Consider the following 25,336-nt stretch of genomic DNA (forward strand, 5'->3'; position numbering starts at 1 on the left):
TCCATATCCTAATAGGTAGGATAAGCAGCCATCAGGGAGACAGGGGACCCGGCAGATGAAATCTCCCTCAGTAACTGCTATTCTGCTGGAAACAGAAGGCCGGTCATCTGCTTCATTCATTCATTCATTCATTCATTCATTCATCCTCCCATCTATCCATCTACCCACCTGTCTACCCATCCATCCTTCCACTCACCCACTCATCCATTCATTCATTCCAGAAATATTTATTATATGGAGTATATGCCAACTTGCTTTCTCTTCAGTATCAGATGATGTAGGGTCTCACTGGAGACCACAGACCTGTGGCACATTCTTTTGCATCTCAAGTGTTTACCAGAATGATTCTCTGTGGTGCAGGAAGAAAATTTCAGAACTTCTATTTATATTTATAGCACATCCTTTAAAAATTTTCTAGTTTGGGTGTATGTTTTATAAGGAACATAATGTATCAATACAATACTATGCATAAGTTTAAAATTGCATGCTCAAAAATATTGCAATCAAAAAAGTGTGCAAAATCCAAAGATTTTGGAGACCACTGCTATGAAGAATAGAGTCAGAAGACTACAGAGCAATTTGGGATAGACAGGTACTGGCACTTGGAGTGAAGAGTACAGAGGCCCCCGTGGCATTAAGCTGGGCAGCTAGAAAACACACCTGTCGCTGAGAGCAGATGAGCCCACCTTGGTTTGATTTTGTCACCCACGGTCACACAGGTGGTTGCTACAGAACCAGAAGAGAGGCAAGTCTTTGCTAGGTCTAGCTCTTTTTCCACTGTCCACACTATCCCAAAGGGACGTTTGGACTGTGGCCGGGGCTTCTGGCCAAGGCGGTAGACCTATAAGTAACCTCACTCCCTGAGAGCATATCCTGAAATTTCATTGCACACTGAAGAAAGTAAAGATTTTCAGTGCTTTCTGTTTTTATTTGATAATATTATTAATATCTTGCATTAATGTAACTGTCTTATTCACATCATTTCTCCCATTAAAAAAAGAAAAAAGATTAATTCAGGCAAAATGGATGGTTTTCCTAATACAGATATAATTTTTTTTCTAGTATTGTATCAATTCACTTAAAATGTTTTCATAATTTGTCCATCAGGCTGAGTGAAATATGCTCTTCTTGGATATGATACTCTCAAGCTTCAAAGCTGTATGTCTATTCTTTTATAGGCACTAAAAGGTTTGTCTGTGCCTTCTAAATTGTAAACACTTTCAAATATCAACAGAAGTGTTCATCTTTTTTCTTTTTTGTGTTGCCTATGTAGAAGGGGTTAATATATTAGGACACAATTTCTAGGAAGCTCTAAAGCATAAGTAGACCAAAAATGTGAGGAAAAGAAACAAATATTCCGGTCTCATGTTTTGAGAGAAGATGCTCATGTGTAGCAGAAAATTCAGTTTAGAATCCTGCCCTTTAATATGCATGAAAAAGTTCCTATTTATTGACTGAATCATTTAAACAACTTTTATCAGTTTAATGAAATCATGAATGGACTCAGAACAGCTGTCTTGTTTTTTTATTGAACAATCATAAACATGTTCTTTTAAAACAAATCCTAACAGTTTATTCAGTTTACATTCAAAGACCCTCCTATACACATATTCACAACTTTGTTGGCAAACTTTGAGAATAAAATATAGGTAAATAGTGAAACAATTCTTAAATAAGTCTTTACTTCAAATAAAATACTTCTGCAAATATTTCCTAATAATACCCAGTACAACATTGCTGCTTGTGCTAAGATCCTCCCAAGTATACTCATAATTCCACTTATCAACTAAGTTTAAAGGGGAAATATATGAAAATGAACTATATTTTAAAGTTGACATTTTCAGCTGAAAATTGACTCTTTTCCAAACCTCCCTAAAAGCATTTTCTACTTTAAATTTAAAATTCATCTGTCAGTGAACTTACTTTTATTTCTTTTTACTGCACTTACTTTCAAATAAATTTGCTCTGGTCCTTATTGTTTGACATTTTATAAATCCAGTGACTATAGTTTTCTAGGTTTCTCCTATGCTTTTTGCTGTTAATGTTACTATAATTATTAATAACAAATTTGTCATGCCTTGGATCTTTGAAAATGTTATAGAGTTTCCCCTTTAGTCTAACCATTTTAAACAAACAACATTATGTTCATTGTTTCAAGAGGGCCATAAATAAGGGCATGGAGGATGACTCGTACTAATGTAATTGTTTACAAAAATATATAAATATTTACCTTCACAACTCCCCCAAGTGGGCAAAATACCTCCTAGCCCTCTCAATCTGAGGTGGCATTCTTGAAAACCATTTATGGAAGTGTATGTTTGCCCTCTGCCCAGAACCATTCTTCAGATAAGATAACCTGGGAACTACGTTAGCAGCCCTTTGAAACCTGCCTCAGTTTGAGGCTCTACTCAAACTCTTACAAGCTTCAATCATCCCACTTCTTTCAGGAATGGTTTTATTTTGACTCTTCCCGAAGTAAAAAGAGAAACAAAAACAAAGAAAGAAGAACAATTAAATTCTATTGAAGCTATGACCAGGAAGACCTAAGTATCATACTCTTCTACCACACCCCACCTTCTCTTGCTCCTAACTCTTTCTCAATCCCATATCCCAATGTGAATGTGTATCCGAGAACCATGGACTCACTATGGTCTTCAGCTTTGGGTGGCTTTTTCTTTGGCTGACCTGCCTCCATGTTAAGATTATCTAAACTGCATTTTTAGTTCTTCAGTATTACTATAAACACTTATTTAACAAATCTATATGCATTCAAATATTTAACAAATATCTAAGTGTTGTCATATGCATTTTATGGATTGTTAGTAGCCTACTTTTTTTTTTTTTGGACCCACCCTGAATCACACTTGGTCTCTGAAAATTACATGTCCATATGCTATAATCTAAACAGTTCCTAAAATGTTGGCCGTGTGTTGAATGATCATTAAAATAGTCTTCTCTTGGAAATCCCACCCAGGATCAACGTGGATTTAACCATTTCATTACAGGAGACCGGGCAGCATTCTCTTTCACAAGTTCTCTCACAGCATTGCCATCTCCAGATGCCATGTCATGCTCTGAAATTAGAAGGAATACAAGTCATGTCCAACTTTTATAACTCCAAGATCAAGTACAGTTTTGTCTTATTTTTGTATTACAGTGGATTTACAATGAAATCTTTAACAGATTCAGAATCAATGCTAACTGTATTCACCCACTTTGTATCAGTTAGCACCTCCCATTTAAGATAGCACCCTCTTGAATTATTTCTCTTCATACACATATCATCACCTGACATTATCTTATATGTGCATTTATCTTTTTCTTTTTTTTTTGTATTGTCTCTATCTACCACTAAAATATCAGCTGCATAAAGGCAGGGACTTTGTTTTGTTTACTGCTACAATGCCTGGAATATAGCAAGAACTTAATAAATACTTGTGGAATGAGCAAATGCTGTGATGATAGACCTCTAGTAAGATTTTTATACTGTTCTATGAAGGGGATTCATTTCTTGGTATAGCTCCAGAAGGCAGAAGGAAGACCAAAGGGCAGAACTTTTATAAAGATAGTTCTTGCTTTCTGTAAAAGTTTATAATATTTATAATTTTCTAAAATGAAATTTTTCTGCTTCTAAGAGTAGTGAGATGTGTTTGCTTCAGCTGCGCACATACTGGAATGGAAGCTATAAGATTAGTGCAGGCTGGCAGACAAATATGTGTAAACTCATGAAACAATCCAGATCTTACTGCCCCTCCATCACCCCCAAAAAAGTTGCTTGTGAATTTCCAGTCTTGGAAAGTTGGAAAGCTCACTCTGAGAGAGAGAGGGAGAGGGAGAGTTAGAGAGAGGAGGAGGAGGAGGAGGAGGAAGAGGAAGAAGAAGAAGAAGGAGAAGGAGGAGAAGAAGAAGAAGAAGAAGAAGAAGAAGAAGAAGAAGAAGAAGAAGAAGAAGAACAACAACAACAACAACAACAACAACAACAACAACAACAACAAATGGAGAGAGGAAGCCAAGAAGCCCACTTACCAAGAATATAGCAGCCAACAGGTAGACAGTTAGAGAAGACAACCTCATGTAATCAGGATATGGAAGGGACTTCCGCAAGTCCCTCTGCTGAGGAACCTTGGAGCCATTGAGAAAGGCTAGGCCCAAACAGGTTTGTGCAGAGGTGATGTGAAGCCTAAGGCAGGATTGAGGCCCCAAGCCTCATCACATGAACACTATAGCACATGAACCCCAGAAACTCCCATGCAGATACTGTACAAGTGAAGGCAGGGCCCCAGGGGAGGGTCTCCACAAGGTCTTTAGAACATTGTGCTCTCCGTCCTGAACTTGACTGAGGTGGACCAAGATTATACTCATAATCATCTTTTGTTGCTCTTTTAGCTAACGAAAGGAAACACGTTAGGCCAGAAAATGCTTTTTCCATAAATTTCTAATAAGAATCTTGATACCTAATTTGGGTATAGAAATATTTTTTATGTAACCATAATGTCACTTCCACTCAGCAAAATATCTGTTTCTAAGGCATCTACATAGTAGTCAAGATATTTGCAGAACCTGCACGCAAATGAGAGAAAGGCCCGAGGGAAAGAGACTGCACAACAGTCCTGTGGAGAAGAGGATATGCTGCTGCGTGTGCAGCAGGGATGCAAGTGAGACACCGAGAACAGTTTTGTCATCAAGGATTCTTCCAAAGGAGCTCTCATAGCCTCCCAGACATTCATCCCAAATATCAACAAAGATTCATAAAGGAGTCCATTCTCTCCTGGTGGAACAAATTTAGGTGCAACTTCAAATGAGTGAAGAGGGATATGAAAGTTGTTTCTTCAAAGTTCTTTTAAGCCTTCAGTTTTAAGAAAGCAAAATAAGAGAAGTTGCAAGCACTTGAGGCAGTTAACTTGACTGATACAATAGGTTTCAAACCTGCACTACAAGTGGTCACATCAGTCAAAAAATTCTAGGTCTGAGAAAGTAGATTTATGGTTGCCAGGGTCTGGAGTGAAGTGAGGAATGGAGGAAACTGCTTCATGGGTACTGGAGTTTTATTTGGGGCTGATGAAGGTTCTGGAACTATTTAGAGATGGTGGCTATTCAATGTTGTGAATGTAGTAAATGCCTGAACTATTCACTTTAAAATGAACAGTTAATTTTATGTTATGTGACTATCACCTCAATAATAATAAAAAAAATTGGTCTTAAAACTCAATCTTCTTCCATTTTGCTTTTCAAGGACTGTAGGGACAAGTCATAAGTATTTAAAATGTTAATAATAATCTCGATTCCCAGATCAAATATTCATAAAGTTACTCACCTAATAGGTTTAAAAGCAAGTTTTCATTTTAAATTAATGTTTAAGGGCATAGCCATACTTAATAATAATTCACTTAAGAGCACAACATTTCCCCTTTATCTTAATATGCTTAATTGTACCGATGTGTAAGAAGGACGTTAAGCTGGGAAATATATTTGCCAAGTATTTCAAATCTTAATTAACTTGAACTGCAAAGGACCAGGAAAAAAAAAACTAAATAAAATAGATTTGGAAAAAGAAAAAGAAGAAAAAAAAAAAAATAGATTTGGATTGCCAAGTATCATACAAAAGGGAAAAATGTGTGTCATTTACTGATACTAGCAGTTGCTATGGCTGCATGTTGTTTTAAATGAGCTACTTCAATTTAATGAAGCTTTACTGTACTGGCCATTTATTCAGCAAGATAACCGAATATATGCATAGCCTCATACGCTGTGTAATTTACACATTCTAGTAATTGTGTAAGAAATACTCATGCACTAACAAGCAGCATGCAAGTTTCACTACAATTTCATTCAAAGGTTTAGAGAGAGTTCCCAAATTTCACAGATACTATCTCTTATCCTGTCCAAAATCCATTTAAAAACACATGCTTGGAATTATTCCATTTAAATGCTTCCATTTGGCCAAAAAATAAAAGAAAAAAAGAAATGTTCTAAATTTTTATCTTGGCCCTTAAACTTTATCCAATAAATTCCTCACAGTACTTTTTCAATGTGCAGTTGGGAGAGAAGTAGCTTTGTCTAGTACGTATATAAAACAGATCACTGAAGAATTATAAAAACTTTGTATGTCTTAGTTGGTTACTTTTTATTACAGGTTTTTTGATAATCATATAAACAGAAAATTTTATGAGAAATTATATAATCTTTAAAATTACTGAGACCTTTTTTAAAAAACAGCAACCAAACTGAACACCACCTACTTTTCCTCTTAGTAAAGGAAAGAAAATCATTTAAATTGACGTCTTATTCTACTCATTGATATCTTTTAAGTTATCCAAACTGAAAATGAGACTATTGTTTCAATGTTTATATTGGAATCAATTCTTACCTGTATGAGAAACAAATCTCCTGTTGGAAGACTTGGCTACTGAATATTGAAAGAAGGGGAATTTGAGACATTTGCCGGTCACCCTGTCACATATGCCCAACTGACAGTTGCAGGTCTCCTTGCATTCCATCCCGAAGGTGCCGTAGGGGCAGTCTGAGGGCAAAGGGAAGGTTTAGAGAAAGAGCTACTTGTTGTACATAAGCCTCCAGTCTAACAGGCTCTGTATGCATAGCCTCAGGGTTTGAACAAACCTCATGAATCTTGACTGTAAGGTAAAACCTAATTCTTCCCCCAAAAAACAGACTTTGAAAATTGAAACTTTAAGTCACAAATGTGAAATCACCTAAGACCAGATGGTGGACGCCTCAGTTGTGCAGTGCTGTGAAGTTGAGTTGAAGACAACTACACGTTAACGAATACCCTTGAGTCAGTCTTAATTCTGTTTATTTTCTTCTTAGATACCAATAAATAGGTTCTCATAGGTTACTTCTGTGACAGCTCAGTGAAGGTGAGCAATTGAACAGACATATGCATCAGCTCCTCAAGATGTCATGCTGTCTTTGAATCGATTGTATTCACAGACAATTTACTATTTCAAAGGTAAAGAGGACAAGGCTTCAAACTAACCAGAGGCTGCAAGGGCTGACATCTCAGCTCTCCATGCAGTGATCAATCCTCAATCTGTTCCAACTCTTATCAAGTTTATTGTCTGTCAAAATGTCAGTACAACTTACCTAACGCCCTCAGATGTTACGAGGATTCCCTAGGAAAACCCTCTGCAAAGCTAAAATGCTATTATAAATGAACAAGAAAGCTGAGAATTTACTTATATGCCTACCAAATTCTGGCAGCTTTTAGAACTTCAATGGTTTTGTACTTAGACTAAAACACAAAATTGAGAAAAAGAGGACAAACTCATTAATTTAAAATGAATGGTTTTCATGAGATAAATAGTGTTTCAAAAGGCATGCCCATCTTTAACAGCCAAGACGTAGAATATTTATTCTCTTGGCATGAGAATATCCTTACAAATGTACAATTACATATGGGTAGAAAAACAAGTTGTGTCGCATCTGAGTCTTTAATAATGTAATATTCCACAGAACGATCAAGAGAAATATAAATAAAATACATTTTTTAAAAAGATATAGGATTGTTCTTTTTAGCACCCCTCAGATTGCAGAGAACCTGGTTTAAAAGCATTCCCCTCTGCCGGGAAGAATAGTCCTTAAAGAGAATCCTGAAAAAGCCTCTTGCAGAAAAACACATAAGATTGAGATTTGACTGTATCTCCAGTGATGTTGAAAACAAAAACATTAGCCAAATTCTTAGTTATACTCCTATTGTATCCCCTGGGCAGATATATTAGGTGTTCAATAATTATGTGTTGGCTGGCTGATTGTTATCTAGACAACACAATGCCAAACACCTGAATATTTAGAAAACATCTGGCTATGCAGCTGAAGTGTATATATACGGTTTTCATAGGAATGTTCTATAAAAAAGCTGAAGGCGGTAGGAGTTAGCCTATAGCAACAGATAATGTAATGTCTCTCTCTAGAGTTGTTGAAGTTCACCCAGGCTCACTATTTCCAGCAGAGAGGCAAATGTTCCAAACTAGACTGGCTTGCAATCTGAAGGATGTCAGAAAGGGCAGTCCTAAATATCTTTTTTAAAATGTATCTCATTAACAGCTCCCTCAATCATTCAGTGGAATACCAGTACTAGAGTGCTAAAGACTCTGGATGCCTTACAGCTTGTTTCTTTATCCATATGTGACTGTGCATTTACAATCACATTTACAGAGGCAATTTTTATGCCAAGAGAAAAAGCAATCCACTGCATATACTTGCTGTATCCTAAGTATGATTGTGTTAACCACTTCCTCCCTAATTTCCTTATGTGAAGTACTGTGTTCTTGGCTGATAAGCCCTATAATTTACAGAAAATACTGATCCTATTCAGTTGAAAGCAATGTTTGTGAATGTTCACCAAAGAAAATGTTTCTTCAGTATTCTACCTTGTATTGATTATAAACAAAAATAAGCTAACCAAAAAATAAAATTATCTTAATAATTCAAGCATTATCTAACCTTTAATATGTTTTGTGGATTAAAAAATAATTAAGGTGTTAAAATATTTGTCTAAAAGGTAGGAGAATTAATGGGTGATTATCATTCATAAAAGCATACAATTGTATTAAATACATAAAATATAAGAATTATTTAGAAATTTCCCAGACCCTCTAATAATTTTAAAAGCTTTTTTGTATTATAAAACTGACGAATGGGGCTATAGCATAGGTGTTACATCTTAATAATAGCTCTTAATGATGAGATGATAAGGTATCCATAGAGACTATTTTAAAATTACCATTCTTTAGGTTCTCAACATTTTAAACATGTTAAACATTTTAAACTATAGTCACTAAGTTTGAAATCAATTCTACAAATGCTTAACTACATTGTTTACCTATCATTTCAACCTAATGAAGTTTTTCTTTTTAAGTCTGTAATACTGCCAACCTCATTCTTTACAGACTTCCAATATTTATTTTTGTTTACTGTTATTTTTGCCTGTCTTACACCATCTACTATTTTTCTAGATGACCCAAAACCTTTATAAAGTGGAATGAGGTTTGTTTTATACTTCAGGATACCCTCTGCCAAGAATGTGAGTCGTTTTTTTAGATGACTTAAGTCCACCCTATTTCACAAAGTGCATTTAGTGTTCATCAAAAATATTTGAGCTTGAGAGATGCCCTCCATCCTGCCAAGGCTTTCAACATCAAAGAACCACTAAACCCCAGGGCTAGACAGCACTCCAAGAGGTTATCTAGTGCCGCCCTCTGTAATCACCGCTTGCTGGAGAGGTAGCACCTAAACCCCCCATAACAGATGACCTATCAGGTTTCTAAAGTTTTCCAGAAAATAAGACAACACAAACTTCCATTGCAACATTTTTCCTTAACTCTCCCAAACACAATGCATGAAATGCTGTATTTCTTTCTGTGGTTTCCTGCACACGAGGTTCCACTGCTATTTGCAGAATTGCCCTCGTGCTCCCTGTAACAACACCTGCGTGGGCCTTGCCCCTAACCCACCTGCATTTTCTCCCCCGCTGTCTAGGAGGAAAGGCTTCTCACCTCCCACACTAGCTAAAAGCCCTCAGTGTGCCCTAGGCAGGAAGCAAGGGGTCACTTTTTACCTTTGCAGATACCAAACTCGTCACCAAAATCATCCTCCTCACTGTAAAACTGACACCTCAGCCCCGGGCCACACTTCACGCCATCCATGCCTGAGACCGTGCGGTAGCAGGTCTCTCCCAGCCCGGCCGCGCACACCCGGCAGCAGCCGCAGTCGTCAAGCACTGTCCTCTTACAGCGCAGGCTGCTTTTGCACTCGTTACTGTCACAACGCTCAGGGCAATCCACCGCATACTTGGTGCTCCAGGCCGTCGCCAGGTGCGCAGGGACAAGGAGGGTGGCCAGCAGCAAGAGGCTCTTCTTCATGTCTCCCTGCGGGCTGGGGTTCAGCTTCCCTCAGTGTGGTCTCTGCTGGTGGGAAGCAGCCGTCCAAAGTGGTAGCTGAGCCTCTGCCTACACGTTTATGAGTTTTATACACTGGGTTGCCCGCATGCTTCCCCGTCATCAATTTCCTCAACCCAGCAGCAGCGCTGTCCTCCTGCCAGGCTCTCTTGTTTTAGTTTATGAAATCCAGGATGAAGGCTGGATTAACACGCTGCTGCCATCCAGGAATTGAAAAGCCCAAGCTGATGTCATCTGTTATGTTTAGATGGTTGTTTTGCATGAGGACTAAAAAACTCGCTCACATCCGTCTCAAGAGCTCAAGGACGTCTGCGAAGGGGGAATAAAGAAGGTTGCATACCCCCCTTCAGGGCAGGAATCGCTCTGACACCCGCATATCACTTGGGGTATAGCTTTGTCTCCAGAGCTCCTGTAGTCAGGAGGAAAATGATATCGGCATGAATCATCAGCAGTGAAGAAGCTCCTTTAAAAAAAATAAACATTTGGTATTTCCCCTCAATAAATAGCTATGAGATCACTTGGAAAAAGAAAGGGTTATAGTGTGCCTTTTCAATACTTAGAAGAAAGAAAATATTTTGAAAGGGATTTTTTTAAAGATCGTCGTTTCCTTCCTCCCACCCTTCTCTTCAAATGTTATTTCTAAAACAATTCATATCGCATAGATCTAAGTTTATCGTGCATATAGCTTTATTCCTAGTAAGATGTGGAACAGCAGCTATAAATTTCCTTTAAAATCAGTACAAAAACCACTAAAGAGGCAAGATGCGGCTGATACTGTGTCTGGGTTACTCAATTCTGGAAAAACTTATCAGGTGGACTTCTCCTGACCCAAACCTCCCTGGGGAGAAGGCTCATCCATCACTGTGTCTGCTTGTCCAATGATTGAGCCCATTCAGTCCTTCCCCTCACCTCCTGGCATCGATCAGATCCCTCACTAAAAACCACCAAACACGGCAGCCAGCCCAAGGAAACAAATGAACCAGCAGGGAAATCGGAGCAGGGCCCAGAGAGGCAAGTCACAGGGAAGGGAAAACATTACCCAACACGAAACCAGGTCTTCATGCTATGGAGGGTCAAAGGGCCTAGGTCCCAGTGGAGAAGACAGAGCGTCCTCTTACAGTATTAACTAGTCCAGGACCTTGTTAAGCAAGGTTTATAGGGCAGAAAGAGTAAGGTGAAAGAGGAAAGAGGAGAGTCCTATACCAGTCACAGGTTGGATTCCAAGAACCACCCTCCACTTGTCAAAATAGATATAAACCCAATGTCATTAGTAAATACACACCCAACAAAGTTGATAACTCTTGGTCTGTCACAAATTTGTTGTGGACAAGTCACAACAAATTTGTGACTTGTTTCTCAGCCTCAGCCTCCTCTTTCAAGAATTGACAATGTTAGGCTAGTTGATCTCTAAAATTCTTGTCCCCTCTAGAAGATGAGGCAGACAGTGATGGGTGTGACTTGATGGTTAGGGTAGCCTTTGAAAGTGCAACTTTAGGAGGACAGGGGAACAGGGACTACAGGGAATTGAGTTCCTTCACCTGGGAAATGAAGACAAGTTTTAGCTTCCAAATTTTCCATGACAATCCAATTTGAAATATTCTATTTTCATCTCCCAAAAGCAAACACATACTTAGCAAGTGGCACTCTCTGATTTATTGTTTTCAATAGTGGGTAACATTTACTGAGTATGTAATTTGTGTCACACATCATTCTGAAATATTTTACATGTAGTAACTCACTTGCTCCTCACCACAGCCTTATGAGGTAGGTACTATTATCATGACCATTTTGCAAATGAGAAAACTGAGTCAGAAAGAGGTTAAAAATTTTTCCCAAGGTCCCCATAATGTCAGAGATTGAACTTGAATCATGTCACACTATTGCTTATTACAACACAATCATGATTCCATTGCCAATGGTTCTGATGGTCTAGTTCACAATTTAGGCTGATCTTGGAAAAAGTTTCTTGTTCCAACTTTACAGAACAACTCTTTCACAGGAGAGAATAGTTAATTGGAATCGTGGTTAATAATAACATTTAACCATTATAGAAATCTTACTATGTGCCTGATACCATGCAAAGCACTGTATATGGATTACCACATTTAACTTTCAAAACAACCTTATAAGCTAGGCACTGTTCTTAACCCCATCATAGAGATGAGAAAACTGAGGCCTTAAGGGGTTAAGTGCCCTTGTCCAAAGTCACACAGTTAGCAAATGGTGAAGCCAGGACTTCAACCCTGAGACAGACTGTTTCTAGAGACTAGAATAAGGATTGAAAAATCAAACACAGGTGCCAAACAGGTGACTCAGGTGGGTGAGGTAGTAAGCTATATCAGGTGTAATGCAGTGGGAAAAGAGTGGATTTTGCCCACCTGCTAGCATATGCTTCCATTAAAGGAAGCAGCCATTCCTTAGTGCTGGCTGACTGCTGCCATGCAGGAATATGAGTCCACTGTACTGTTTCCTAATTTTTTTAAAGAGAAGCTGGAATCCAGATGTTTCAATGTAATACCATAATTTTTAAATGTTTGCCAGTATTTGATTCAAATTAGAAAACATTATATGTGCCTTCATTTCTTATGGACTGGATCCAGCCTGCACACCAATTTGGTCTTGCTATAAATTTTGGATTCTGACAGTGCTGGACCTGAATCTCTGCTCTGCTCCTTTCTACTTAAGGGACTGGGAACTTGGTTTACATCTCTGAGCCTCCATTTCCTCATGATGTACAATAGAGCTAATAATACCTTCTTTGTAGGGCTACCGTAGGATTGATAAGATAAGGGATCGAAAGCGTCTACCAAGTAGTACATATTCAAAAAATGATGGTTCTTCTTCATTTTTAAGACATAGCCATCACAGAGTTGGCAGTAAATAAAGAAAAATAAAAAAATAGTAAGAGCCTTTTTAACTTTCATAGGACTTTAAGGAAGAAATAATAAAGTCCTTTGAATGTCAAAATCACAAGTGATGAGGGGAAGAAGGTGAAGAGGAACTTGTGAACAACCATCTTTGCCATTTCTAAAACTTGGTAATACCTTTGGTTACTGACAACTAAACAGAGAAGATGTCAGCTGAGGGTACCAAATCCGCAATAATAGTAAACCAAAAACAATACACAGAGGAATGAAGAAAATATGCTCAACAGAGTTCACAAACCTAACAACTCATTTTAGGGAACCTTCAATTCCTTCCAAGACCCAACAAAAACTGTTTGTTCCAGCACAATCCCTATGGGATTTTTTTTATCTAGCGGTTTCTCTGTCTTTTCCAGCCTTGAGCCTAGATCAACCAGTTTTATGAGGAAAGTTAGCAATAATCACAGAGGATTGGGAAATCGGAGCATGAGTAAGCAAGGAGCCGACTTTAATCTGCAGCAAAAAAAAAAAAAAAAAATTAAGGTGAAGACAAAGCTATTGATATGAGAGTGTGAAGTCCACCCTGGTTGGCTTGCTTTTTGCTGGAGCTGACAAACCTCTAACCTTGGTCTGCCTGTGCATCAATTGTCAAAGAGTGAGAAAGGCCAAGGGGGATCACATAACATTTTCACAACTCTGAAAACACAAGTTCGAGCTATGATGGATCAAACCATACCATCTGGGGTCCAAAGTATAGCTGCAACCTTCTGCAGTGGGGGCTGGAGAAATGATAAAAACCAAATAACTATTCAACATAGCATACCCTGTTCATTTAAAATACCATTTTAAATTTTTCCCTTAAACTTGGCATTTTGCCAAGCAGGAAAATAAGCCTAGGTAATGTGCACTAGTATTTTATGCTTTGTTTTGTATGTTATGATTGCTTATAACCAAATACCAAGCTTTCTTTTTTTTTTTTTTTTTTTTTTTTTTTTTTTTTTTTTGATAGGTAAAGTGGGAAAGGCTCTGGAAAGTTTCCAAACCCTCATGGTCAAGTCACATTGTACCATGTTTACTGTGCCTTCCTCACAAACCTCTTTACCACATGGGTTTTATTTAAACTAAATTACAAAGACAACCTTGAAGATGAAAACTGTCAAGAAGAAACTAGAGAAATTTAGGTGTATAAGGCTTTATTTTTTTGTTTTGTTTTTGTTTTTGTTTGGCACCATCTGAAAGTCTTCCCACTTTGGCACCAGCTAGTGGCAATTTTGCATGTGCCTAGCACAAGGTCTAGCACATAAGAACTTAATACTTAATAAACATGTAAATGTAACCAACTATTTCCCAGATTCATTTTCAGAGAGAAGTAAGTTAAAATGGGCACCAGTGTGTTTCCTCTCTTTCTCTCTCCACCAGGGGAAGTAAAGAGAGGCCCAGGTTCTTGGGAAGGTTGGATTGAGCTGCAGTCCATGAAGCTTCTTTCTGGGAGAGAAGGAGAGGTTTCCAAAGGCAGCCGAAGCAGATGAAGATGGAATGGGATCTGAGCAGAGACTTTAGTCCCATCATGTCAGCAATTGTGCAACTAAACAACTTTGTCCTCTTGACTTTTCAGCCTTGAGTCTGGTGGCACCACATCCACCCTGAGAAGAAGTTCATGAAAGCGCCTCTGGTTGATGGATGCTGATGAAACATATCTGCCAAACTGATTGACTTTCACAGAAGTCACAGATCAGCTGTCACAGGCCCTGGGGACTCCTCCCAGAGCCTCTTGCCCTGGGAATAGCTTGTAGGAATTCTAGAAATAGCCCTGCTACTACCAAGCTATGTGATTTTAGGCAAGTCACATGACACACACCTCCCCATCTCTCCTCTCTACCTCAATAACAAGTCAAGAGGATCCAAAGGAACATCATGACTATTATTTCAAGGGTCTAAATTTCTAAAGATTTGCTTCATTCTTTAAAACTGATCTTATGTCTTGGGGTAAATATTTTCCCAAAAGAAATATCTTTTCAGTTCTCTAAGTTTCAATTCTTAATAAAGACAATTTTAATAGTAAAAGGGCATTCAATGTTATAGGCAATTAACAAAACCTACATCTGCTCAGAAGAATAAAGTGAAGTGAACCTGTTTTAATTATGCTTCTTGTCTGCGTGGGGTCTTCTGATTTGGGGTGGGGACAATCACAGTTGCTTACAGCAAACATCCCTGCAAGAATGGTGAGTGTGAGGGAGTTTGAGAAGACAGGACAGGACACCCACAGGTTCTACTACAAACTTCAACCCCCAAATCTCTGGGCACTCCTCAGAGAACTTTGCCACCATCTACAGAGCTCTGGCACCAGTAGAGTCTACCCGGTAAACCAACACACAATCAGGTTGTTTTTTAACTTTCACCAAATCTAGAAACTCCAACTTTGGATTCACACTGCTAGGAAATCTTTTAGAGTGGGAAAGTCTAGACTTGGGAACATGTGAGGAGCTCTCACTACCTAGCTTCCTACTTCTCCTCTTTGCCTCCAATTCTGGGAGGTTCTAATGTGAGGAGTTAGGCAAGTTTTCCTAATAGCTAGCTCTTTTTCAAATCAATGTTCTGAGTCTATGAACGCATCTGCAAGAAACTCCAGTCAGATTCCAGTGTCCTTCTGCCTCCAGTAGGAAGCCATATCTAGAAGCACCAGGCACTGTCCTAATAGATGAGAAGCAGGGTGAGTACCAAAAGTAGCCCTCAAATTGGGACCAGAAGACCTGAGTTCGAGTCTCAGCTCTACCATCTGTCCTGGTGTAAGACACCAACCAGCCTTCCTCATTACCAGGAAGTCATTTTTTTTCAGCAAAATATAAGGGATAGAAACACCATTCCTTTCTCAAAGAAATGTTATGCAGATCAAAGGAGAATGTAGAAGTGAAAACATGTTATCAACTCTAAATTACCACACAGCTGTAAAACATTATTACTTATTCTATAAGACAAAGTATAACACACACACACACACACACACACACACACACACACACACACACACACAATGAGCATGTGGCTATCTATCTCAGGCCTCATCCATTTCCTATCCCCCTCACCTCCTGCAAATGGCAGTTTTTCATTCACTTAATTCACAGGATGGCTGAGCATCAACATTCTTGCTTAGAAAGACTTCAGCCACCCCTCCCTGCAGCCTGCCTCGCCCCATCTCAGTGCAGGATGACTAAACAACTCACAAACTGCTTTTATAGGCGAAGGGAGGTTTTCCGTTTGTTTGTTTTCTATCACCAGTTTCCTAAAAGACTACAAAATTAGTTTAGGCATTGGAAGTCATTTAGACATTAGAACTATCTGGCATAAGTGAACATAGTTTTAAAAAGTCATGTTAGAAGTTATTGCTAAGACATTTGGAATTTTCACCAGGAATTTTGGAAAGACTAGGATTTCTGATTAACACAAGAATCATAGGAAATGATTCTGCTACTTTGCTTTTCAAATAGCATGGCATTTCCTTTACCTAACCTTAAAGTGACCTCTTTTATAATGCAATAAAATAGTAATCAGGACCACCCTCACCAGACTTATCAGTTTGTCTAGCAAGTTTGCCTTAGCCTTTACATGATATGTGGGTTGAATAAATGATTAATTTTTGTTTTAATTTAAAGGTAAGCTCTAGAAGAGAAAAAGAAGCATAACTTTCAAGCCCCTTTATTTAGAACTTTTTAAGGAATTGGCAGACTCACTCTCTAATCTGGTGTTAAAATATCTTCTTTCTTCTTGGGATAGTCCCAAAGAAGGGCCACATTGTGACCTCGTTCAAAAATTAAAGAAATAAAACGAAAATATCCTGTTTTCTTTTGGCTGCCATGTACTTCATGAAGTCTCCAAGCCTATGGTCTGAGAGCTTACTGTATGTACACTGAGGGTGCCCCAGACAGGGCTCAGTGCACTGTGCCTGAAGCACAGGTCCCCAGACCACCTGCACAGTGTCCTGGGACCTTATCAAAATACGTACCACAGTCAGCCATTCCCATATCATGGGCCTGGGGTGGGCCTAAGAATAAACCCATTTGATCTGACACACTCAAAATTTGAGAAACCTGTCGACTAATGGCTTTATCCAATCACATTTCTTCATGTTAGCAGAATTACTACTTAGTCTTTACTCTAGAGATTTCTGACAAGAAAAGCCTATCTTTAAGAGATTGGCCTAGGATTATTAACTGTACTATACACTTTAAATTTTTTTAGCATATGCCACTGATTTTAAGACACACATCACACTTTAACATCACTGAAGTTGATGTAATTGTCATTATCTGCACATGCAGTGCCAGTGACTTAGAAGACAATCTCAAAGACAATAGTGGAGCTAGACTTTTAATAAATTCTCCATTACTCCTAATTTTGATGGCCCAGGGCCTATATTCTGTGAAAAAGATACGACATTGACATGTGATTCAAAAGGGCCAGATATGAATGTAGGAATATTTTATCCAATTTATTAAATTTCTATTTTCCTTCCTATGAATGCTCAAAAGTTCTAAATTATAGAAATCTATATCCAGCCAAGCCTAAAACACTGCTTTCAGTAATATAAGTAAAAATTCTAGTGATATAAAAGCATTATGTCAGAGTTTAATTGGAAGAATTAGTTTTCTTCCTTAATGATATGTAAAATAATGGTACAAATGACACTGAAAACATCTTAGATTCAATGAAATATAGTAGTTGTCTAAATAGACTTACATTCATTTTTGTTGACCCGCCATCAACAGTTTGCTTAGCAGTAGCATGAATTGTTTTACCAATCTTTGATCTTCTACTAGAGCTTTACATGATGAAAGCGAGGACTTTACTCTTGCAAGCTGCCTGATAAATATCCTGACTTGCCTGACTAGAGGTATTTTAAGACAAGATATATGTACTTTAAAGCCTGAGTTTAATATCCCACTCTCAAAGTGTACACACACACACACACACACACACACGCACACACACACACATACACCCAGCTTACATTTCTTAACAGTGGATCATGAGCTTGTGTATATCCCACCACTTCCAGACAACATGCTGAGCCTATCTCCTTTATAAATATATTTAGGAAGTACTCACTGAATAAAACATCAAACAACGTCTCCAAGAATGAAAGGAATCCAACGTACTTTGGCTTTCTGTACTCAAAGTGTTCTCAAAATGGTAAATCAAAATTTCAACCTTCATGTAGTCTATCTAGTCTAGAAAGCTAGTCTATGAGGGGTCAACAGTTATTACAAGTGGATAATTTGATGACCATCAAGCCAAGCTATTTTTTAAATATTAAAGCCTTCATTTTACTAACTTAAAATAATGGCACTTCAGTAGGGCCATGAATGATCACCTTTCAAGAATCCCACATCCAGGGCCGGCCGGGTGGCTCAGGCGGTTAGAGCTCCATGCTCCTAACTCCGAAGGCTGCCAGTTCGATTCCCACATGGGCCAGTGGGCTCTCAACCACAAGGTTGCCAGTTCAATTCCTCGAGTCCCGCAAGGGATGGGGGGCAGTGCCCCCTGCAACTAAGATTGAACACGGCACCTTGAGCTGAGCTGCCACTGAGCTCCCAGATGGCTCAGTTGGTTGGAGTGCATCCTCTCAAACACAAGGTTGCCGGTTCGACTCCCGCAAGGGATGGTGGGCTGTGCCGTGCCCTATGCAACTAGCAACGGCAACTGGACCTGGAGCTGAGCTGCACCCTCCACAACTAAGACTGAAAGGACAACAACTTGACTTAGAAAAAAAGTCCTGGAAGTACACACTGTTCCCCAATAAAGTCCTGTACCCTTTCCCCAATAAAAAATAAAAATAAAAATAAAATAAATAAATAAATAAAAATCTTAAAAAAAAAAAAAAAAAAAAAAAAGAATACCACATCCAAATAAGAGCAAATAAGAGCCTGCACTGAAAATAAGAAAATGTAGGATAATCTGATCCTACCAGGGAATAACTGATGGACACTTTTGAAGGGACCTGAGAAGAAACTACTGAATAAAACTGTTTGAAAAATGGATGATGTGCGAGGCATGCTTACCTCTGATATAACCTCTTCTAAAAACTGTGAGGGATTCACTCTGTCAAAAAAATCCTACATGATGAACCTTCAAAACTGTTCACTTGCAACTGGAATACCACACAAACCTGTTGCAGGAAGATATGCTTCTCCTTTGAGGGACAGGGTATATCATTAGAGCATTCCATGTTCAATTAGGAGGGTCCAAATCTTCAAAATGCAAAGAAACGCTTTCTCCACCTACAGTCCCATGCTAGGGCAGTTATCATACATATGTAATCAAAGACCTTTAGTACCTGAAAAGAGCAGAAATAGGTTGAAACAATAAATGTGGTCCCAGGAAGCCTCTCTAGCTACAAATACACTAGAGCTCTGAGTTTAGCGTTAGGAAAAGTCTGATTTAAGAAGTGGTTCAGGAAAAGTTGTTTATTCAACTGCTAAAGAAACCAGAGTTTAAGACACGTTTGATAACCTAGAATTTTATAATTTATTTTTTAACTAAATATTTGTTAAATGTTTGGTATTTTTAACCTTGCCTTATAGTGGGTATACATATATTAGTATTTACAGTTTAGGAAATTACTAAATATTTCTCTTCATAGAAACAAAAATGGTGCGACAACATAAATAGGCCTAGAAGGTACAGGTAAGCCCTGTATAACATGGTTGTTACATTCCTAAAAATGCCGTGTTATGTGAATCCATGTTATATGAAACAAAGAACTAGTACAAAACAGGGGGTTAGTTTCCAAAAATTAAAAAATATATACTATTATATTTTTGTAATTAAGAGAAATATCTTTATTAAAGCAATTTTCACCAAAAGTATTACATATTAGTATGTATTGAATGTTTTCTTCATCATCACTACTAAGCACCACTAACCGAGGACGTTTTCTTTTTGACAAGATATCTTCATCCTCTGAACTTAACACTCCATGAACAAAATGGGTTTAAAATTCTAATAAATTTTTAAATTCTGCAGTCAAATCTGATACGACATCCATGCTCGAATGAAAATTTTCAACTGAGATATCTTTTGCTCTTAAAAGTTCTTCTTACACTCCGTATTGTTCAGGGATTTCCCTAATTCTCAAACCATGATAGACTGAAACCATGTCCTAGGAGGCCGTGCTATTATGAGGGTTTTCCCCAATTCTTGAACCATGTTAGAGCGAAACCATGTAATAGAAGTGCCAAGTTATAAGGGGGTTACATGTATTATGCTAAGTGAAATAAGTCAGACAGAAGGAAAAATACCATATGATCTCACTTATCTGTGGAATCCAAATAAACGAACAAACAAAACAGAAACAGACTCATAGATGTAGGGAACAAACTGATAGTTGCCAGATGGGAAGGGGATTGGGGGCAGGGTGAAAAGATCAAGGGATTAAGAAGCACAAATTGGTAGTTACAAAATAGTCATGGGGATGTAAAGCATAGGGAATATAGTTAATAATATGGTAATAATTATGTTCAGTGCCATGTATGTGAGTACTAGACTAGTCAGGGGGATCACTTCATAAATTATATAAATGTCTAACCACTATGCAGGACATCTGAAACGAATATAAAATAATACTGAATGTCAACTGTAATTAAAAATGTTTAAACAGGGGGAAATAAAGGTGAAGGGGAAATAAAGGTTTCAAATTTCCAGGTATAAAACAAATAAGTCATGGGGATGTAATAAACAGCATAGGGAATATAGTCAGTAATATTGTGATAGCATAGTAAGGTATCAGATGGTTGCTGGATTTATCATAGTGATCATTTATTTAGGTACATAATGTTGAATAACTTATGGTGTACCCCTGAAACTAATATAACACAGTGTGTTAGCTATATTTTAATAAAACTCTTTAAAATAAATAAATAAATAAATAAAAATGTTTAAAAACTACACAATGTTTGGCTTGCCTTTCCTTTTCCCGTTATATTTGCAGCATCTTCCTGATTTAATTTTAAATGAATATACTTATACTCCTTTAAAAAAATAAATAAATAAAAGAAAGAAAACAAAAATGGACAAGGTTGTAGGCAAATGTGTTCACCATCAATGACAAATGTGGCCTCGGCCTGGGTCTGCTCCTCCACCCACCTGCTTAACCTCTTTCCTCCATCCATCAAAACACTTCACCCCGTGAGGCTGAAATGGCAGGTGCTGTGTGATGCCCTTGCTGGTCTCCTCCAGGCCAGAATTCATCCCTCATCGAACTTGACATTTCTGCACTCCTAGCTCCGTTCATTACTTGCAGGAGCCCCTCTGGGTCCGGTGAACAGGAACCACTTTATGGTCACTGTTGTGGTCTTCATAATGCTTGGCTCAGGTCCTGCACATCGGAGGGGCTCCAGAAATGGCATCGCCTCTAAGAAGAAATAAACAAATTTCAGTGATACACTCTCAAACACCAGCCCTCTAAGTAATAATAGTGAACAGGCCCTCCCCAGCTCCCAGAGTCCTTCCACCCTGCCCAAGGTCTCAAGGAGCCATGGTCAAAGGAGAGCTCTCTCCTTTGTAATTGTAAAATTACAAGACTAGAAGCAGCTCTAGCTGCTTCACTAACATCACTAACATCACTAACACATTAGTGGGAAAGTTTATCAGATCACTTTCCTTTCTGCCCTGTTCCTTCCACCCCTACGACCCTCTCCGGCACCAAGCCCACCACTCCCTTGGACCCCATCTCCTCTGTTGGGAAGTAAAGGGAAGTGGAAGCAGCAGATTAATTTCACCATATAGAGCAGTGGCTAAGAACATATGATTTGGGGTCAAATCCCTTGAGTTTGAATCCTGAGCATGCAACTTATACAAACTGGGCACAATATTTAAGCTTTGATTTTCCCAATGCAAAAACACATGAGAATCCCTACTTCATAGGCTTGAACTCATGCACCAAGCCCAGTGCCTGGCAAGTAGTGAGCACTCAAAATATGCAGATAACAACCTGGCCTTGTGCTGGGCTCCCACCAGATGCCCCCTGCTGCCCTGGATCTCCATTACCCCATGATTACTGGTCTCCTTAGAGCACCCAAGCAGATGTACACAATGGAAAAAGATTGGATACATAAGGTCCTCAGGAAGTGACAGAAGCTCAGGCTGGATCTCCACCCACTAAACCCTTTGATTCCATTTACTTGTGGGGATGGGATGAGTGTGGACAAAGTTTAATTCATATGATAAAAAGTCAATTTAACACCAAACTGTTAAAGTGGTTTATGTTTAGAGACATGACCTTGCATATATGGAAAGAGCCCTCAGCATTGGCCCAGGGTTCTGGGGTTCTGGAGTCGACAGAATCCAGCCGCGAAGCTGAAGGCTAAGGCAGCCAGGAGAGGACCTCATTTGTAATAGTCTGACAGTTTCCAAGGGACTGAAACAACAAGACGTATGAGTCACACTGACTCGCAGGATCAGAGAAGTTAAGGAGGATCAAAGAACGGATGAGCCTTCCAGCTCACTGCTCCTCTGAAACCAAAAGGTGCATTTCACAGGGCTCATTCTAATCTGTTCCAACTAATTTTCAGGGATTGAGTCTAGAGGAAGAGTCAGCAGGAGAATTAGTTGCCATAGCCGCTTGGATCCCTGACAAAATGGGCTTCAGTGGAATAATAAAAAGCCACATTTCCCACAATACCCTCCTCCAAACAAAATGAATGGGAATCGAAACCTTACTTATGATAAAAAGAATTAAAGACATAACTGAGCAACTTGCAAAGGAATCAGAAATAAATATGGATGTAATTGAGCAACTTGCAATGCACCACAAATAAATATTACTAATTTATTCAAGGGCACTTATGTAACTGTTTTTTTAATGGCCACATCTATTTTGCTTTTCCTGTTTAATTCTTTGTCCCATTGTGCTATCTGCCCACCAACTGCAGGTGAGGTGTCACACTGATGTCACACATGCTGGGTCACAACACTCAATGTTCATCCCACTGATCATCTCACTTTGCAGAGCGATGTACCGTGTTTCCCCCAAAATAAGACCTAGCTGGACCATCAGCTCTAATGCGTCTTTTGGAACAAAACTTAATATAAGACCTGGTATATTACATTATATTATATTATATTATATTATATTATATTATATTATATTATATTATATTATATTATATTATATTATACCTGGTCTTATATTAAAATAAGACCTGGTCTTCTATTAATTTTTGCTACAAAAGATGCATTGGAGCTGATGGTCCATCTGGCTAGGTCTTATTTTCGGGGAAACACATTATGGAGTATTGCACAGTGATCTTGGCCTCGTGAGTTGGTTGGTATGCAGCTGATTAAAAGAGATGCTGGCTGGAGGGCTGGAGAAGAAGGGGCTCTCAATGTCTGCTGTGGGAGACCTGCTGCCATCCACAATGTCCTGTTGATTCCTGGCTGGGTTTCTTGTAAACAAGAGCAACTAACAAAGTAGTACACACGCACCAGATCTGACAGAGCAGAGTTCACCGGGGAGACAGGATTGGTTTCCTCATGGCCCATCCTAGAGCAGTGCAACGAAAGTCACACAGAGCTAGACTGTAGGCTGCATGATTAGGAAGCACCGGCTCCTTGCTTCAGATCAGAGACTGGATACAAGCATAACATGTCACAGTGCCTCCACTCAGCCCTATCCCACCAGCTCAGCATTCATGCGTGGGGACAGCCTGGCTTTCCTGGCATAGTGGGGGCTGAAGACTGAGTCTTGCAGCTCTAAGATGCCACAAGCAAGCTACAGAATTCCCCTTTAAGCATCCATGGTTGGGGAAGCCCCAGCCCCTTTCCTGGCACAATCACAGACTGACCAGGACTCGTTGCCGTAAGGACCAGGGCATCTAGGTTTCCATAGAGGCCAGCTTTTTTTTTCTTATAGGGGGCCAGCCGTTTAACAAGCAAACTCTTACTTCTACCAGGTGTAAGTTGCTTTAGACAGTCACTTACCTGCTACTCACACTGCCCACCTGGACCCTGTCTGCGATCAGACATAGAAAGAATTTGGAGTTTTCCACGTGAGCACCAAGGACAGATTTCTAAGGTACTGTGTGGTTTTCCACCATTTGCCCCACCCACCCCAAAACCAGTCTCTGCCCTTTCCTGCCCTGCTCTGAGCCCTCTATGCACTACATCACCCAGGCTCCCTTGCCCTCTGGCTTCTGGTGAGTTGGGCCTATGGCAGGCACCTACAGAGGATCAGAAGAGAGAGGGGCAGGGTCATAATACTTCTTCTCAACTTCTTCCCTGATTTGACCTGCATTTACGGCAGCGGCTGTGGCCCTCAGGGCTTATAGCTCCAATTGGGCACCTTCCTCCATGGCTCAGCAATCCTTGGGTTATTAGGAGCTGCAATGGCTTTCTGCTGTTGCATGTCCCTGGGTGCCTCAAATCCCTTTACCCTACCTATACTTCTATGAGTAGTCCCTTCATGAAAGTCTCCTCATTTGAACCACCTGAGTCAGATTCTATTTCCTGACAGGATCTAATTGAAACAGATATCTTTCAGCAATAACATCCTGTGATTTTAACACCTGTGGTCCAAGCAGACTTATATATTTTTTTGTTGAAACAACATTCTGAAAGAAGTACATTATGGGTCCCAGAATTATGACTTCCAACTCAGGTGGGTTTTGTTCTGCCCTGTCAATAAGTAACCCTAGATGGGTCACTTCTTTAACCCAAGACTTTAGACTATGAAAGGATCTGTTGATAATGATTCAATCCAATTATATGAAGTTTCCTGAACAGTTACCTTGAAAGCTATATAAAAAATATATGCAAATACTGAAATAGTATTACTGGTGAGGGTTCAGATATAAACTTTGTATTCACTAATGAACTGGAGAAAACAGAAAACAGTCCCTGTTGGAGACTTGTCTGAATTGTCTCTTGTCTTTTACTTGCATTGTTCACATCCTGATAATTCTTTATGTGTGTTTCATGTTGATCTTGTTTTGTGTCCAGGACGTGATTCTCTGTCTATAAAATGAATTTCAGCAGGGACTCAGCCTTCATCGTGGTGTCTTGGCTTGCCTCTAATACACTTGGCAAAATGCTGGCTGCCTACTTCTTTTATTCCTTGTTTTCCTGTTAGAAGAGTAATCTTCATTTAATAAATTAAAAATATAGTTCAAGATGCCAATTGTTGCCAATGGTTATTATTACTACTTTAAAACTTGAGAATGAAGAGATTTCCCCCAGAAAATTATTTTTTAAGTAAAATATAGGTTTACCATATGTTAGGTTTTGACTCAGATTTTACATCAATTTTTCTGACTCTTTCCTCCAAAAGGATTGGTCGTTTGGATGCACGTAACCTTTCTCATCACACTCTCTTGTCCCTCTGGATTTCTTCTGACTCCTTCATAAAATAACATTCTGGAAAAACTAGCCTGAAGGATAAACAATGAAGTGTGTGCTAGATGTCTGGGATGGAAGGCTGACTGGTCTGCTAGGAGTTTCCTTCTCCCCTGAACTATGAATTATTAAAAGCCTCCTCATCATAGAACACTTTGAGCACTTTGACTGAGA

At 39.0% G+C, this 25,336-nt stretch overlaps 1 protein-coding gene across 1 annotated transcript; it reads right to left on the reverse strand.

The window, feature by feature from the left end:
* Window positions 1-1,510: 1,510 nt before the first annotated feature.
* ESM1 (endothelial cell specific molecule 1) lies at window positions 1,511-10,077 on the reverse strand. The gene is made up of 3 exons (XM_019742888.3): window positions 9,575-10,077; window positions 6,368-6,520; window positions 1,511-3,074 (listed from the first exon to the last, which is right to left on the reverse strand). The coding sequence occupies exons 1-3, from the start codon at window positions 9,876-9,878 to the stop codon at window positions 2,977-2,979; spliced, it is 555 nt and encodes a 184-aa protein (XP_019598447.1). The 5' UTR covers window positions 9,879-10,077; the 3' UTR covers window positions 1,511-2,976.
* Between the last annotated feature and the right edge of the window lie 15,259 nt (window positions 10,078-25,336).

This window comes from Rhinolophus sinicus, chromosome 3 (genome assembly GCF_057876585.1).
Source record: "Rhinolophus sinicus isolate RSI-liver-muscle chromosome 3, RSI-T2T, whole genome shotgun sequence".
Taxonomy (NCBI): Eukaryota; Metazoa; Chordata; class Mammalia; order Chiroptera; family Rhinolophidae; genus Rhinolophus; species Rhinolophus sinicus.

What these genes read in the sequence shown, in the direction of transcription:
- ESM1 (XM_019742888.3), bottom strand. Translation starts at nt 9,878, where the DNA reads ATGAAGAAGAGCCTCTTGCTGCTGGCCACCCTCCTTGTCCCTGCGCAC. An exon ending in CGAGTTTGGTATCTGCAAAG is followed by an intron (nt 6,521 to 9,574) that starts GTAAAAAGTGAC and finishes CTTTGCCCTCAG; the next exon opens with ACTGCCCCTACGGCACCTTC. An exon ending in GAGATTTGTTTCTCATACAG is followed by an intron (nt 3,075 to 6,367) that starts GTAAGAATTGAT and finishes TTCTAATTTCAG; the next exon opens with AGCATGACATGGCATCTGGA.